Source organism: Neolamprologus multifasciatus, chromosome 19, assembly GCF_963576455.1.
Source record: "Neolamprologus multifasciatus chromosome 19, fNeoMul1.2, whole genome shotgun sequence".
NCBI lineage: Eukaryota > Metazoa > Chordata > Actinopteri > Cichliformes > Cichlidae > Neolamprologus > Neolamprologus multifasciatus.
The window spans coordinates 4,091,925-4,109,810 of NC_140457.1; the positions used below are offsets into that span (position 1 = coordinate 4,091,925).

Here is a 17,886-nt window from a genome sequence, read left to right on the forward strand (position 1 = left end):
GGGTGAGTTCATTGTGAAACCTGGCCCCACCTTATCATGCGAATTCCTGAGGTCAGATGGCCCAGGATGTGAGTGGGCGTTAAGGCGTCTGGGAAGGGATCTCAAAACTGGATTATAGATGGCAGAGAGTTGGTGTCGTAAACCACCGCCTCTGTTCAAAGATGGTCGCTCACAGTGGACATAGATGGCTTCTTTCACTCCTCTTTCAAACCATCTGTCCTCTCTGTCCAAAATGTGAACATTGGCATCCTCGAAAGAGTGACCTTTATCCTTAAGATGCAGATGGACAGCTGAGTCTTGTCCTGTGGAGGTGGCTCTTCTGTGTTGTGCCATGCGCTTGTGAAGTGGCTGTTTGGTCTCTCCAATGTAGAGGTCTGGGCATTCCTCGCTGCACTGTACAGCATACACCACATTGTTAAGTCTGTGTTTTGGCGTTTTGTCTTTCGGGTGAACCAGTTTTTGTCTGAGTGTGTTGCTGGGTCTGAAATGCACCGGGATGTCATGCTTGGAGAAAACCCTCCTGAGTTTTTCTGATACGTCTTCAAGTAACTTAAAGAAGTCCAGACGCTTTTCTTTGCAAGCTCCTTTGACTATATACCAGCTAGTTCAACTTCAGTGACCCTACAAATGTCACTGCTGTTTTTTGTCTGTCTTCATTTATGTTGGAAGTGATAGCAGAGCTGTACATTTAAATTCTTTCAGAAATCTCTGTCAGAATATGCTTTATCATGTTCAGGTGGAAACTAGCGAGCTAACTTTTAACTGCGTTAAATTCAATACATTCTGTTTTCATGGATGCCTGGATGTTAAGCTTAATTGTTACCTGGTAAAGCAGCAACGCGTATACCACATAAAATCGATTCAAGGTCAGCAAGCACAACCAGAATTCATACATAAGGTGCATTACTGATTTTTCAATGTTCCTTCATTGTTCATTCAGTGGGCTGGTTTCAGTCGTTATGCAAATGTACTGTTTATAAGATTTGGGGAAACCTGCAGTCAGCTGAGACTGAAGAAGTCACTTGGATGAGTGTTGAAACGTTTCTCCCAACTTTTGGAGATTTACTTTCCTGGATGATTGAGAATGCATCAACCCAATTTTTGAGAAGATTAAAGGATTTGAAGTGGGCTTTATAGTGCAAAAAATATGGTAGTAAATCTTTGTTAAGCAAGTAACATCACTATCTTTTACTGTACACGTACACGAGCAAAATTACCTTTTCAGTTAACCGATGAAGTCAGTTTTTATGTGAGTAAATATTTTACTTATCATTATCAAAATAAAGTGGATGCCAACTACCATGGCAGTCCTGTAAGTTTAATCAAACTTACTCAAGGTTGTTCAAACATCTAAAACATTTTATATTTAGCAGACAACATACAACAACAGAGTTACATATTTGCACTGAAGTCAAGCAAACTTTTGGGTTTTTCTTTCCTCTTGCTTGCTTTTCAGTATCAAGGATTATTCACTCACTGTAACAGTCATGAGAGCTGAAAATGTTTGGCTCTGCCTTCTGATTATTTTCATTCATGTGATGTTTTAATAAAAATCAGAAAGCTGTATACAGGGCATCGCACCTGTACATTAAGAAATGAAAGGGACTAACATGACTTCTGTGTAAACACCTATAAAACTAACCCTGCAGGTTCAAGGGTAATTCCAAGGAAAGAGGTGGTGAAATTTTTATAGTAAGGTAAGGAGGAGCCACAACCTGTCCTGGCTGATTTAGGGGATCGTGGGCATTATATAAGACTGAAGTCTGTCCACTCTTACCTGCAGACCTGCTCCGTATCTACTAAACAACACGCTTCCTCTTTTGTGACTCGTTCAGGTAAAATGTTTGTTTAACAATTTTAGGACTAATGACTCAAATCAAAGTTATTATAGTTTTGCTTTTTCTGTTTATTTTTAGTTTTAGGTTTTGTTTGGTTTTTATTAGTTTCATAGTAATAGTTCTTAAATATTCTTACTATATGGGCATTTCATTGATACTTTTTTTTTTAAAGTTGCAGTTATTTTCTTTTTCTTTTGAAAGAAAAAAAACCTAAACAATGTTTGTATTATTTATATATATTATTTAGGGGTGCAACGATACACAAAATTCACGGTTCGGTTCGGTTCGATACTTTGGTGTCACGGTTCGATATTTTTTCGATACAAAAAAAATGTTCATGCCTTTTTATTAATTTGTCATTTATTAAATTTTCACGGCACATTCTGCACCACATCTCTGTGCGTTCATCATTTGTTTGAAGCCAGCTCACCTCCTGCAACCACTTTTCCGAGAATACGCGCTTCTTTTGTGGTTCGGACTCCTTCTGACATTTCTTTGGAGGTGGAGGAACATCACAGTAATTGCTTAAAGGAGCTTCTTCGACATCTTTAAGAGTTCTAAACAAATGTCTGTCCTCCTCCTGAAAATCTTATGTATGCAAACACGCGTTGCAACTTCTTATCTTGTGCCGGTTTTTATTTTGACAGCGAATGCGCACCTGCGGACCACTTATGTGCAGCCCTGGTTATTTAGCTCGTCATATTGCAGCCACAGAAATTCTTTTGTCCATGAAACCATAAAGCTGCACTTTCTTTTTTCCTTATAGTCTGATTTGTCATAACCTTTCCGTTTTGTGGTTAGCTTTTCTTTGGCTGTCACTTCTTCACCCTGACCTGTCTTATTTGGCTCAGCAGAACTAAAATATATATCCTGCTGCTTTTACACACGCACTCACATAACGCTCAGCGATTCTCTGCGCGATCAACCTCTCACATGTTTAAGCTGCGGGAGATTTCACTTGTCATGTTTGCATAGTAAGCTAACGATTGATAAGACGATGTCAGAGGAATTGGTGCGCAAATTATCATCACTCACCAATCAGTACTGTCGCTTTCTATACACAGTTCACGCGATTGCAAAGTGAAAGCAAAAAACAAGCGCAAATTCAAACGCAATTTCAGTATGTCACATATTGACAGTGGCCGATGCCAATGACATAATTACCCAGCTACATTTCCGAAAGAATGCAAAAGCATTGACATATAGTTTTCCTTCCTACGATAGGCCGACGGGCAGGGCAGAGATAGATTTTGGTAGCCCGACTGGAAAAAAGCCCCAGGACGTCGGGCTAGCGATTTTGCGAGCCCTGTATCTGATTGAGGAATCACTCATCTTTGGAAAAGAGAGTTTATTATGGAGAAATGTCTCTTTCCAAAATAAAAGCTATACTATACGCTTCTCCTGGGCTATATTCTCAGCAGCATATTAAACATATCAGGTCCCCATAAGGAGAATCATGTGCTAACGGCTGTCTAAATGACTCGGGTAAAGTTTGTAGCATGCCTGCTTGTTTTTGTCTGCTTCCACTTGTCTTTGCACTAGGATGATGTCGGAGTAAATGTGCAGTCATATTGGTTGTGTTCCCACTAGTGCTGTCAGCGTTAATCTGAAATGACATTAACGTCACAACACGGCAAATCTCCGTTAACGAGCTACCGCGGATCACCTCATGAGTGGGGCTGGAAGACGTCAACACATTAACGAGCTAACTGCGCTAACACACTAGTTCCCACCAATTGAGCATTGCTGGCACATCCAACATACTGTTTTACTTTTGTCCATGACGCGCTTACCTTCAGGGTCATACATCACATGAAAACCAAAATAGTTCCAAACGCCAGATCTGAATGAGGGTGGGGGAGGTTCAATTTGCCATGTTGCAACTAGCCTAGCTTCTGTCTCGCTAGCTTGCCCTGCGCTCAGTGAATCTGTGTTCGACTACTCCGCCTAGGCTGCACTGTCGAGCGCAGATCCACTGAGCGCTCAACACAGACAGCATCGTCAGAAGGAAAGTTGATAAAATAAATTAAAAATGTTGTATCGTTCGATACATATGCGTACCGAACCGAAAGCACTGTATCGAACGGTTCGATATCGATACGAGTATCGTTGCACCCCTAATATTATTATATTAAAATTTGAGCTGACATGTTTTCTTGTACTGTGTCATTTATTATACTAATCTATCAAATTTACATGCCAACTTCTTGAAAACAGACACAAACACTGCAGCAATGCCTCCTCCTGGTGCATGCCTGAACATTATGGAGGCTCGTCACAAGCAGATGGGATATGGGAGCATCTCTAACCCTGAGAAGTTCTTTAACCAAGACTTCAAGAACCTGAAACAGTACTGTCTAACCAAAGGAGTAAGGTATGTCGATGACATGTTCCCCCCTGATGCAAAGTCTGTTGGCCAGGGGATACTGATGCCCTCCGACCTGGCCCACGTGAAGTGGCTAAGACCTGCAGTGAGTATTTAAAGATGTTTAAACTGCACATTAGCCGCGGTATCACATTATTGCAAATCAACATTTTTTTCCACCTTTGCCCCACCATATTTGAGATTGTGAAACTATAAATCTTCTCATGACCCAAGAAGTGAAATGTTGACTATAACAGTGCCCTCTAGTGGCTGTGAAAAAGAATTAAATTAATCCTTGAGGATTAAATAAAAGATATTCTATTAAAAATGCATTCTGTTATCCTAAACAACCTGATTAGTTAGTTTGTAATCTAGTTTAAAAATAACACGAAATGTTCACATTCTGAAAAGAATCAAAGCCACAAGTTTACAAAATTATGATTATTCTTTCTTTTCTGACTGACTTTTGATCATGAGCTTCTTTTCAGTATAATTATTCAGTTTATTTCATTTTCTGTTATTAAAAAAAAGTTGTGAATTACGGGCCATGGAAGAGTTTCATATTTCAAACTTGGCCCCAAACCTCTCAAATTTGGGAATGATCGGATACATTAAGTAAAAGTGGAAATGAGTGAAGCAATCCTTATATTTGAAAACTGACTCCCCGTTTTACAGCAAATTGCTCCTGATCCTGAATTTGTGGTTGATGGCGTCTCCAGATTTGACATTGGTCAAGGTGTACTTGGTAGGGTCATTTCTTCACTCCTAATATTTACACTCTTGTATCTGCCTGCAGTCCTGATTGTTCTTTTTTGTTGATGTTAAACAGGAAACTGCTGGTTTCTTGCATCAATCGGCGCACTGACTTTCCAGAATCACATCTTTGAACAAGTTGTTCCACTCGACCAAAAAATCAAAGAGAACTACTGTGGCATTTTTCACTTCAGGGTAAACATCATTAAACTATCAGAATAAGAGAAGTAATTATTATCTTTAACTGTTTTTCCCCACTAAACTAAAACTTAAAAGCTGTTTATTTCACAGAGTTTGGATTATTTTGTCTCTAATGATCAAATTTCATGAAACACAACAAGCTCACAAAACAATTGTATCTTTACTTTAGTTCTGGAGATTCGGGCGGTGGGTGGACGTCGTCATTGATGACAAGTTGCCGACGATCAATGGCAGACTAATCTTTGTTCACTCCAAAGATCCAAATGAGTTCTGGCCTGCTCTGCTGGAGAAAGCTTATGCCAAGTATGCAAAGAAACATATGATTTATCCGATATACAGTGAACAAGTTACATGTGGGGGATCTGTGAAAAATATTATCTACCTCTGTCAGGGTTTGTGGTTCCTACACCGACATGACTTCTGGAACTCCTTCAGAGGCTATGATGGATTTCACCGGTGGCGTCCACATGTGCGTCCAGCTGTCGAACGCCAGTTCAGACGTGTGGGGGCTGATATGCAGAGCTGGCAAATCAAACACATTGATGAGCTGTGGTACACCTCAAGGGGTAAGCACAAATAAACAGAGTCAGAGCAGTAGCCCAGTGTGGTGAGAATAATGTCAGGCTATTGTGTACTCCACCCAAGGTAGCTGCTAGCTTCAGATAGATCGATTGGATGCTGCAACACATTGGAGAGCAGTAGGCAGTGGTTGTAATCGACCAGCAGGTGGTTGGTTCCAGTGCTTATTCCAAGCGCAGGTCGAACAGGCTGTAACATATTCATGGGCATCTCTGTCAAGTATTTAGATGTTTAGCTGATTGCAGATATGCCAGATTTTTGTGGTCTGTCCAAACAATAAATGGTTGAGCCATGTCCTCCAGCCAGTGCCTCCATTCCTCCGAAGTGAGCTTGATAGCCAATACTTCCTGGTCTCCCATATCAGGATGAGAGATGGTGAGATTTAAAATTTGTTGAGTTTTTTCCACTCAGACTGCACTTCATTATCAACTGATAAAACTGGTAACATATTCCACAAAAAATATAAAACTAAAGCAATGATGTAATGATAAAGTTACAGTTATGGAGTAATCAACCAATACTGCAAAAATGCAACCCAAGTTAGCATGCACTTTGGGACTGCTTAATTGGGAATGAAAATCCTGGAACTAGAAGACTGTTTTGACCTATTTGACTCTTAAAGTTGCAAAACTTTTTTGTTAATCGACTGCCAGAAGTAGCTTTATGAAGACAAATAAGTGTGTCGCAAAATGTTGAAATTTGCTTTAAATCAACATAACAAAAGATTTTGCAGTCACTTTTTTCTAATGATATTATTGTATCAGAAGTTTTTATTTTTATTTTTTACAATGACCAATGTTCTTTGGTTGTAGGAAACATCTGCTAACACAGTTTTGCCAAATGGACTGGTCCAAGGGCACGCCTACACTGTGACAGGGGTTAAAGAGGTAAAGAATTATACTTGCACAGTAATCACAGTTAATATTGGAAGTGAATCTACAGTAATAACACTTCCCACAGTATGCAGTTTAGGAAGAATTACAGCAAAAACAGGTTCCTGACATATTGGACAAATATGTTAAAGGGAAGATTTAAAAACCTTTGAGCATACATTTAAATAATATAACAACTGATTTTTCTGTTTCCTGCTGCCAGCTTATTAGCCAAGGAAAACTTGTGAAGTTGATCCGTTTGTGGAACCCCTGGGGCAAAGGAGAGTGGAAAGGAGACTGGAGTGATCGGTAAGCAGTAATCAGCTTTGATATATTTAATTAGAGAATAATTTTCTTCAAAATATGCAACTCTAGATAAAAATTACCAACATAATGTGTCACCTCTTACCTAAAATACTGTCTTTAAGGTCCCCCATGTGGAACACTGTGAGTTCTCAAGACCGCAAAATGTGCCAATCAGTGGCCGATGATGGAGAGTTTTGGTAAGCAAATTTCGTTAAAAGAAAACTACAACCTCTGTATTACAGTGGGGCAAAAAAGTATTTAGTCAGCCACCGATTGTGCAAGTTCCCCCACTTAAAATGATGACAGAGGTCAGTAATTTGCACCAGAGGTACACTTCAACTGTGAGAGACAGAATGTGAAAAAAAAATCCATGAATTCACATGGTAGGATTTGTAAAGAATTTATTCGTAAATCAGGGTGGAAAATAAGTATTTGGTCAATAACAAAAATACAACTCAATACTTTGTAACATAACCTTTGTTGGCAATAACAGAGGTCAAACGTTTACTATAGGTCTTTACCAGGTTTGCACACACAGTAGCTGGTATTTTGGCCCATTCCTCCATGCAGATCTTCTCAAGAGCAGTGATGTTTTGGGGCTGTCGCCGAGCAACACGGACTTTCAACTCCCGCCACAGATTTTCTATGGGGTTGAGGTCTGGAGACTGGCTAGGCCACTCCAGGACTTTCAAATGCTTCTTACGGAGCCACTCCTTTGTTGCCCGGGCGGTGTGTTTTGGATCATTGTCATGTTGGAAGACCCAGCCTCGTTTCATCTTCAAAGTTCTCACTGATGGAAGGAGGTTTTGGCTCAAAATCTCACGATACTTGGCCCCATTCATTCTGTCCTTAACACGGATCAGTCGTCCTGTCCCCTTGGCAGAAAAACAGCCCCATAGCATGATGTTTCCACCCCCATGCTTCACAGTAGGTATGGTGTTCTTGGGATGCAACTCAGTATTCTTCTTCCTCCAAACACGACGAGTTGAGTTTATACCAAAAAGTTCTACTTTGGTTTCATCTGACCACATGACATTCTCCCAATCCTCTGCTGTATCATCCATGTGCTCTCTGGCAAACTTCAGACGGGCCTGGACATGCACTGGCTTCAGCAGCGGAACACGTCTGGCACTGCGGGATTTGATTCCCTGCCGTTGTAGTGTGTTACTGATGGTGACCTTTGTTACTTTGGTCCCAGCTCTCTGCAGGTCATTCACCAGGTCCCCCCGTGTGGTTCTGGGATCTTTGCTCACCGTTCTCATGATCATTTTGACCCCACGGGATGAGATCTTGCGTGGAGCCCCAGATCGAGGGAGATTATCAGTGGTCTTGTATGTCTTCCATTTTCTGATGATTGCTCCCACAGTTGATTTTTTTCACACCAAGCTGCTTGCCTATTGTAGATTCACTCTTCCCAGTCTGGTGCAGGTCTACAATTCTTTTCCTGGTGTCCTTCGAAAGCTCTTTGGTCTTGGCTATGGCGGAGTTTGGAGTCTGACTGGTTGAGGCTGTGGACAGGTGTCTTTTATACAGATGATGAGGTCAAACAGGTGCCATTCATACAGGTAACGAGTGGGGGACAGAAAAGCTTCTTACAGAAGACGTTACAGGTCTGTGAGAGCCAGGGATTTTCCTTGTTTGAGGTGACCAAATACTTATTTTCCACCCTGATTTACGAATAAATTCTTTACAAATCCTACCATGTGAATTCATGGATTTTTTTTTCACATTCTGTCTCTCACAGTTGAAGTGCACCTCTGGTGCAAATTACTGACCTCTGTCATCATTTTAAGTGGGGGAACTTGCACAATCGGTGGCTGACTAAATACTTTTTTGCCCCACTGTATATTAATACCACCAGAAGTTGTAGTTTTCTCTTTTTTTGCTTTATTTACTCTGTACTATGTCATAAGCTTAGAGTTTTATACTTTCACGTCACATCTAAATAAATTAGGAATGAGAATCTACCTGATTTTATTAACAGGATGGCATTTGAAGATTTCTGTAAGTTCTACACAGATGTTGACATCTGTGGCCTGAAGCCAGACTTCATAGATGGAAAATCCTCTGCTCAGTGGAAGACCTCTGTGTACGAGGGTCGGTGGGTTGCTGGAACTACTGCTGGAGGCTGCATAAATAACAGAGGTAATTATATAGCATATACTGGAATATAAGTGTTTAAATGTTCTGTTGTACATTAAAACAATATTAATGTTTTGCTATAATGCAGAAAAACACATTTTCAACAAAATAAGATGTTACAGAAACATGCAGAAACTGATTGTCACTGAGCTCTGACAAATAAGGGGAATGAGGGAAAGGGCCAGTGCCACATACAGCGAAAACAGAATGTTTTAATCTTCCATTCATGTAAATAAAACATATTTTTATATATTTTGTCCTCCAGACACTTTCTGGACAAATCCACAGTATCAAATTAAGGTCGAAGGTGAAAACTCAGAGATCAATGGGGAGAAAAACATCCTCGTGTCTCTCATGCAAAAGCCTGACAAGAGGAACAGACGCCTGGTGCAGAACCTCCACATTGGCTTTTCTGTATATTTAGTAAGTACTTCTCTATCTCTATCTATCATACATATGGAAAGAACATGCATGCAAAAGAGAACATGAACTAACTATGGTGAAAACAAAAACCATGTTGAAGTTGACATTTTCAGAGCATGAAAATGTATTTAACCATTGTCAGAATTTGTATCGTAATGTGGAAACAACAATAATAATGTGGCATTTAAATGCAGAAAATGACAGATCAAAAATTAACTACAACATAAAAATGTGGGCTAGAAAACATTTTGTTAGCAAGCCAAGCTTTAATATGCTGTCCAAACATTCATACAGTGGCTGTTCACATGTTGAAATAACTAACTAATGACTAACTGAATTATTATTTATTCCCAACATGAACGAAATTCCTCTGACGTCCTTCAAGGTGACCAAAGAAGTAAGAAGCTAATTTATTCTATTTTATGTTTATAATACACATACAGTGGCTTGCAAAAGTATTCGACCCCCTTAAACTTTCCCACATTTTGTCCCATTACAGCCACAAACATGAATCAATTTTATTGGAATTCCAGGTGAAAGACCAACACAAAGTGGTGTACACGTGAGAAGTGGAACGAAAATCATACATGATTCCAAACATTTTTTACAAATAAATAACTGCAAAGTGAGGTGTGCGTAATTATTCAGCCCCCTTTGGTCTGAGTGCAGTCAGGTGCCCATAGACGTTGCCTGATGAGTGCTAATGACTAAATAGAGAGCACCTGTGTGTAATCTAATATCAGTACAAATACAGCTGCTCTGTGACGGCCTCAGAGGTTGTCTAAGAGAATATTGGGAGCAACAACGCCATGAAGTCCAAAGAACACACCAGACAGGTCAGGGATAAAGTTATTGAGAAATTTAAAGCAGGCTTAGGCTACAAATATGATTTCCCAAGCCTTGAACATCCCACGGAGCACTGTTCAAGCGATCATTCAGAAATGGAAGGAGTATGGCACAACTGTAAACCTACCAAGACAAGGCTGTCCACCTAAACTCACAGGCCGAACAAGGAGAGCGCTGATCAGAAATGCAGCCAAGAGGCCCATGGTGACTCTGGACGAGCTGCAGAGATCTACAGCTCAGGTGGGGGAATCTGTCCGTAAGACAACTATTAGTCGTGCACTGCACAAAGTTGACCTTTATGCAAGAGTGGCAAGAAGAAAGCCATTGTTAACAGAAAACCATAAGAAGTCCCGTTTGCAGTTTGCCACAAGCCATGTGGGGGACACAGCAAACATGTGGAAGAAGGTGCTCTGGTCAGATGAGACCAAAATGCAAAATGCTATGTGTGGCGGAAAACTAACACTGCACATCACTCTGAACACACCATCCCCACTGTCAAATATGGTGGTGGCAGCATCATGCTCTGGGGGAGCTTCTCTTCAGCAGGGACAGGGAAGCTGGTCAGAGTTGATGGGAAGATGGATGGAGCCAAATACAGGGCAATCTTGGAAGAAAACCTCTTGGAGTCTGCAAAAGACTTGAGACTGGGGCGGAGGTTCACCTTCCAGCAGGACAACGACCCTAAACATAAAGCCAGGGCAACAATGGAACGGTTTAAAACAAAACATATCCATGTGTTAGAACGGCCCAGTCAAAGTCCAGATCTAAATCCAATCCAGAATCTGTGGCAAGATCTGAAAACTGCTGTTCACAAACGCTGTCCATCTAATCTGACTGAGCTGGAGCTGTTTTACAAAGAAGAATGGGCAAAGATTTCAGTCTCTAGATGTCTGTGAAGGTTCTCAGTCATCCAGATCATCGTAATCTAAGGAGCTTGGAAAGAAAAGCGTCTGTTCTTCTTTAAGTTGCTTGAAGATGTTTCACCTCTCATCCGAGAAGCTTCTTCAGTTCTAAGGTCAAATGGTGGAGAGTCCCAGATTTAAACCCAGTGGGAGTATCCCCCCACAGAGGGACAAAAGGTCCCCCTGATGATCCTCTACCTAATCACATGAGCCAAGGCTCCTTTGGCTCTCCCTCCACCATTTGACCTTAGAACTGAAGAAGCTTCTCGGATGAGAGGTGAAACATCTTCAAGCAACTTAAAGAAGTCCAGACGCTTTTCTTTCCAAGCTCCTTAGATTTCAGTCTCTAGATGTGCAAAGCTGGTAGAGACATACCATAAAGGACTGGCAGCTGTAATTGCAGCAAAAGGTGGTTTTACAAAGTATTGACTCAGGGGGCTGAATAATTACGCACACCCCACTTTGCAGTTATTTATTTGTAAAAAATGTTTGGAATCATATATGATTTTCGTTCCACTTCTCACATGTACACCACTTTGTGTTGGTCTTTCACGTGGAATTCCAATAAAATTGATTCATGTTTGTGGCTGTAATGTGACAAAATGTGGAAAAGTTCAGGGGGCCGAATACTTTTGAAACCCACTGTATGGTGATGTGAAAAAGAAAGTACACTGTCTTTAACTATTAAGGTTTTATGTATCAGGAAACACTGCTATGTTGTAAGATTGTTTAAATCAACAACAATGCATGATATAACACACTGTGTAATTATTTATGTAACAAAGGCCAAGCCAAGCCACAGAAAAGGATTGTGGAAAAACTAAGTGCACCACATGGTTCAATAAGCTGTAGAACCAGCTTTAGCAGCAACAACGTGAAAGAACATTGTTACTGCAATTCATTGAGGTTTGTCTGCATTTGTTTATGCTCAACTCTCTCGAGGTCCCGCCACAGTGTTTCAGTTTGTTGTACGCCAACTGCTGGTGTTCATTTGTGATTGTATTTATCTCATTTTACAGCTAATTTATGCGCTGATACATAAAACCTTCAAGTTGACATGTCTGTACGCACTTCAGAAACTTCTTCAAATGAAATTGGGGAGCTGAAATATCACTTTGAATAATTTCAGTACAAAGCGCAAAGTGGGAAGTTTCCAGCAATGTTCTTCAACACCCATCTGCCTGTTGCTCGGAGTGATAAATACATGAATGCCCGTGACGTGATAGAGTTCCTTATGCTGAAGCCTGGTGAATACCTGATTGTGCCATCCACCTTCGAACCCAACGAGACAACCTCCTTCATCCTCACCATCCACTCAAGAGAAGAGACGTGTTGCTAGTATGCTCACCCTCGATGTCTGAAGATATGACATAAAAAAGTTTTCAAACAAAATTTGCATTTGACACATTACAGTTGATTTCTATGAAAGTAATGCATATTGGTCTGTCTCCCCACAGTGAGAATTCAAAATCAAATGAGCAAAAATATGAGCCAGTTGAAAAGGTTTGTAACAAATCATTTAATTGTGTCCATTTTATTCTGCTGTTCATGTGTTATTAATGCAAACTGTTGACTCGTCAGGTCACAAAAGTAAAAAACCATCAGGATGAAGAAAACAAGAAAACATTCCGTCAATACTCTGACAAGGTAATTAAAAAAGATCTTTTTGCTAATAATATTAGCCACATTACTGCAATATTACACGTTTATATAGCATTATGTGTCTAACGTCTGTGTAATGTGTCAGGTAGTAAACCAAATCAATTAATGTTTCAGTATGAGGAAGTGGATGCTGAGCAACTCCAGAGGCTTCTAAATGAAAACATCCTGAAAGGTTTGGCCTTTAAAAACTCTGTCAAGCTCAATTTAAATTTACTGGGCCACCTACACATGGCTGTTTGGCCATGGGAACCCATTCCATGAAGCTCCTTGTGCACAGTTTTTGTGCTGATGTTAATGCCAGAGGAGGTTTGGAGCCCTGTAAAAACTTTTGTTCATATAGCGTAGTTTCCAGGTCTGACCCGTCCAATTTATAAATCAGTATTATTTCCTGTAAGCCTTCATCGGACTCTGGCAAACTCTGGTTTATGAGAATATGACTCTAATTTATTAATACAAAATAAACTGTGGTCCACATTAGTGTAAACATCAGTAATACAGCAGGGTGTGCAAGACCCTCAGTTTCTTAGTCGCCATGGCTACTTCGACATGCAGTCTATGACTCTGAATACTGTGGATGACAATTGTGCTACACTGTCTTTGCTAATTCAACTCTGTTTTATTTAGGAGACATGAAATCTGGAGGGTTCAGCCTTGATGCCTGTCGCAGCATGGTGGCTCTACTGGATGTATCCTGTTATAATACATGTGATACTAGCAGTGTTGGGAAGGTTACTTTTAAAATGTATTCCATTACAGATTACAGAATACAGAATACATGCCCCAAAATGTATTCTGTAACGTATTCCGTTACGTTACTCAATGAGAGTAACGTATTCTGAATACTTTGGATTACTTAATATATTATCATGCTGTTTACAACTACGTGAATGTACTATTGCTGTGATTTATTACTGTTACTGAAGGTCCGCGGCTCCGAACCGTAGTAAAGGGACCTCTGACTAATAAGGTGGGTTCTGTGTCGGCTGGTAGCCGAAAACTAGCTTTACTTTGTTGTCTGGGTCAACTTTGCTAGCGAGAGACAGAGAGAGGTGTTGAAAGGCTGCTCCAACGGAACTTATTGTTTTTGGAGGAAAACACAAACACGGTGTACAGTCGAGTCTTAATAGCTTACTTACAACTGGGCTCGTCAGGCACTCTTCTTGGCTGCAGTGGTTATTATTATATTTACATGCTTCCAGCTCCTGTTTCTGCTCGATGACAGCTCGTACTTTTCCTTTTTCTCCCTCCCTCGCTCACAGACACATAACGGGTATGACAGTCCATTCTCCCTGCAGCACGGACTACACTGCCTATGATGCTACATTCTTTAGAGCTATACCTGTAGCATTCTGCCTATTAGCTTAGCACGACAACAACAAAAGGCGCTCTCTCACCCAGGAAACACGCAGAGAGCGAGTGTCACCCTGTAACCATGGCAACCGTAACGCTGCCGCCTGGAACAACAGAACGTAGCTGTCAAACAAAACCCAAACAGTCCTGACCCGCGACAATATGAAACAGGGAAGTACCACCGTGTAATCCATTTATTTCAACAAAGTAACTGTATTCTAAATACCACCTTTTTAAACGGTAACTGTAACGGAATACAGTTACTCATATTTTGTATTTTAAATACGTAACGGCGGTACATGTATTCCGTTACTCCCCAACACTGGATACTAGAAAAAGCAGATTAAGAAACTTTGTAGTTTGCCTTTCTGAGCTGTTGAAAAGTAACAATTACAGAAGAATAGTCTATGTGTAAGCAAACCCGTGTGCTTCTCTGTTGATATAACCAGCATTACTCATCTCAAAGACCAGACTAAGATTTGTCCCTTTGCTACCTTAATGTGGGTTTTAAAAGACATCGATCACAGGCAAACTAAACAGTGAGGAATTTGTCCGTCTGTGGAACAAGGTCACCAAATACAAGGTAAAGAAAGAAGAAAAAAAAACAGCCTTAAAACATATATCAATACATCTGCTATAGATGTGAAGATTTTCCCTGATCAGTTTCTTTTTTTTCTTCTCTTATCAGGAGACTTTCTTCCTCACCGACGTTTCAAAAACAGGAACGCTGTCACTGAGTGAGCTGAGGAATGCATTTGTAGCTTCAGGTATATCAGACAAGGATTCAGTATATTTAATATAAATGTAATATGTTCAGATATAAATAGTATGAACAAAAAAAACAATTCTGGGCTTCATACTGCAACACTGAATCACATTAAATTATGTAAAAAAATTCTAGATTATAGTTTAACTGCATAAATTATCATTGGAAAAACTACAAGAATTATAGTATAGTATAATTAATATATATTCATTATATAGATGATATTGTAAACGTCACAGTAAATATGTTAATGTTTGGATAAAAATGTTCCAACTATCATCATAAAGTTACAAGCACACAAACCCACTTCCTGGTGCATTTGGATGAGTTGAAATGAGGGTTCCTAATACCTATCTGCAAATACCTGCTCCCCTTCTCCTTATTATCTGGTTAGGCAAAATATACCTTTATCTGTGACTTCTGCTTTATTTGCATCAGCCAGACAGGACAGGTTCAACCAGAGAACCTCTCTCCCTGTACACTCCCCATCCCATGAAACAACCAAAGCCCTGAATAGCTCCTTTGGAGCTGGTTGAGATTGTTTTCCAAACATATTTAAAGCCTGATGGCAAGATTAGATGATCCCGAGTCCAGCTGTTGGCCCACATCCTCTTGATGTCAGGATCTTGATATCCAGAGTCAACAATAAGTGGTGTTGTGTTTCCTTTTTATTGGCAGAAGGATGTTTAAGGATGTTTGAGAAAGTTGAAATGGTTTATATGGACTGAAGGTGGGAGGATGGGTCATCCTTATGACTTTGCACATGGCTGAATATTGTGACTATTGTCTGTCATCCTCACAAATAGTATGGGATTTCATACCAGCTTAATAATGCAATTATACAGATAGATAGATAGATAGATAGATAGATAGATAGATAAGCAAACTCCTCCTGAAGTCTGACTGTGTGTGTTCTTCAGGAATGAAGGTTTCAGATGACATGCTCAGTCTGATGGCTCTGCGCTATGGCGCCTCCTCTGGACACATGACACTGGAGTGCTTCATCAGTCTCATGATTCGCTTGGACTGCATGAAGAGTAAGTGAAGCCGAGAAGAAATAACAACAGTAGACGTGTAGATAGCTGAAAATAAATCTCATGCAGTGAGAATGAAAAGTTTTTTCAGTTGAAAACATGTTTCTCGCTTCTAAGATTTGATTAAGGTTCATGATTTGTACAGTTTAAACTCAAAGTTGTGTTCTTCAACAGAAATCTTCAAACAGTTGTCTGATGGAAAATCCATTAATCTCAAGGAGTCAGAGGTAATAAAGTCACTTTAGTGCTGACAGAGCAAAAATAATAAGTAAATATAAATATAAATATTTGTACAAAGAAAACGCATTAGTTTAAATGGTGATACTTAAATGTTATTAATAAATAATCTGTCTTATTTTCAGTGGATGTACGTTTCCATGTACACTTAAGCCAGCTGGAAGACAGATGCACGTTTCATCTGGAAAACACAAGAAGATATTTCAAAAGCTTGTTTTCTGTGACTTTGAAACAACTAAACACAATAATGTGAAACTATAACAAACACTATATATAAAGCTGTAAACCGTATGCCTCTCTGCATATTATATCAATGACTGAATAACTGCATTTTTTTTGTAAATAGTATTGCAAACTTGTCAATCTGTGTTTTAATTAGAGATGGCACGATACCACTTTTTTATGTCCGATACGATATCATAAATTTGGATATCTGCCGATACCGATATGAATCCGATAGTGTGTTTTTTAAATCAATAAAACGTTTTTTTAATATCTTGCTGCGTTTTGTATAAGTTCATACTGAAGTTTTTTTTGTTTTGTTTTTTTAAATAAAGCTATTCCTTTAAACCTGTATGCAAAAAATACACTGCACCCAAAATATTTCATAGTTCAGCAAAACTGATCAATCTAATAAACTTAAACCTGCACCATCCTCCCTATTCTGGTATTTTAAATAGTACTTAGCAGAAATATTAAGCAACTTAACTAATAGGGTTGCCAACTCCCAGCAAAAAAAATTAAAAAAAAAGGGAACGACCCCCACCCTCCACCTCATGATGCTTAACATCTTTCTTCAACAAATTTGCAGACTGCACAGATGGTACCTTCCCAAAGGAAAAAGTACTATAGCTTACTAGGGTATATTAGACTTAACAGTTACTATATACATTTTACATCAGATTAAAACTTTGGGTGTAAGATTCAGATAGTTATTTATTAAAAGCTAAACATTTTAACTGAGAATAAGAAAGAAAAGTATGTTTTTGTGCCCCCTTTTCCTGTTAATGCCCTATCGGCCGCCCTGGCTAAACTTTGCTACACCCGCCCCTGCAGAAGAGGCAGTCGCTCCATTTATCGGTTGTTAAGCTTAACGTGGGAATGCCGTACAAACATTCAGAGATTAATTTACACACTTGCTTTACTTCTCTCTGGGATAACTTTCTTGGAGATGAAATGCCGGTTCGGTAGCGAGGCTCCAAATACTCAACCAGACCACCGAGAGGTGACGCATACTGCTCGACGTGCTAAGGTTATGAGCTGAGTTACGTGATATTTAATGGATTGGATTACATTTTTTATTTCTCTCCGATTTCTCTCTGATATCCGATCCAGTAATTTAGGTCAGTATAGGACCGATACCGATACGTAATATCAGATCGGTCCATCTCTAGTTTTAATAGAAACAAAGATGTTAGTGAATGACATGGGACTACTGTATGAATCAAAAATGAATGAAGTGGATGGGAAATTAAACTGATAAGTAAATAAATTTAAAAAATCTAGGAAAATGGAAATTCAAAGAAAAAATGTCACATTTAACTGTACATTTGTTTTTATATATATCTTTCTATATCAGCTGCTTTTTAAAATCCCTTTTATATTGGGGA

At 39.6% G+C, this 17,886-nt stretch overlaps 1 protein-coding gene across 1 annotated transcript; it reads left to right on the forward strand.

Moving 5' to 3' along the window:
* The first annotated feature begins 1,705 nt into the window (after nt 1–1,705).
* Nucleotides 1,706–16,772, forward strand: LOC146495742 (calpain-1 catalytic subunit-like). Its single transcript, XM_085143798.1, has 22 exons — nt 1,706–1,835; nt 4,056–4,309; nt 4,879–4,948; nt 5,033–5,151; nt 5,327–5,460; nt 5,549–5,723; nt 6,549–6,623; nt 6,832–6,917; nt 7,037–7,111; nt 8,899–9,059; nt 9,322–9,479; nt 9,865–9,876; nt 12,357–12,565; nt 12,685–12,730; nt 12,809–12,874; nt 13,004–13,061; nt 13,514–13,575; nt 14,754–14,822; nt 14,928–15,006; nt 15,926–16,042; nt 16,214–16,266; nt 16,402–16,772. Exons 2-22 carry the CDS (start codon nt 4,073–4,075, stop codon nt 16,426–16,428), a joined length of 2,088 nt encoding a protein of 695 aa, XP_084999924.1. The 5' UTR covers nt 1,706–1,835; nt 4,056–4,072; the 3' UTR covers nt 16,429–16,772.
* The last annotated feature ends 1,114 nt before the right edge of the window (nt 16,773–17,886 follow it).

Bases quoted from the DNA above. Each gene is read 5' to 3' on its own strand.
- LOC146495742 (XM_085143798.1), top strand. From the start codon at position 4,073: ATGCCTCCTCCTGGTGCATGCCTGAACATTATGGAGGCTCGTCACAAG. The intron at 5,724-6,548 runs GTAAGCACAAAT...CTTTGGTTGTAG, and splicing joins GCTGTGGTACACCTCAAGGG to GAAACATCTGCTAACACAGT. The intron at 16,267-16,401 runs GTAATAAAGTCA...TCTTATTTTCAG, and splicing joins TTAATCTCAAGGAGTCAGAG to TGGATGTACGTTTCCATGTA.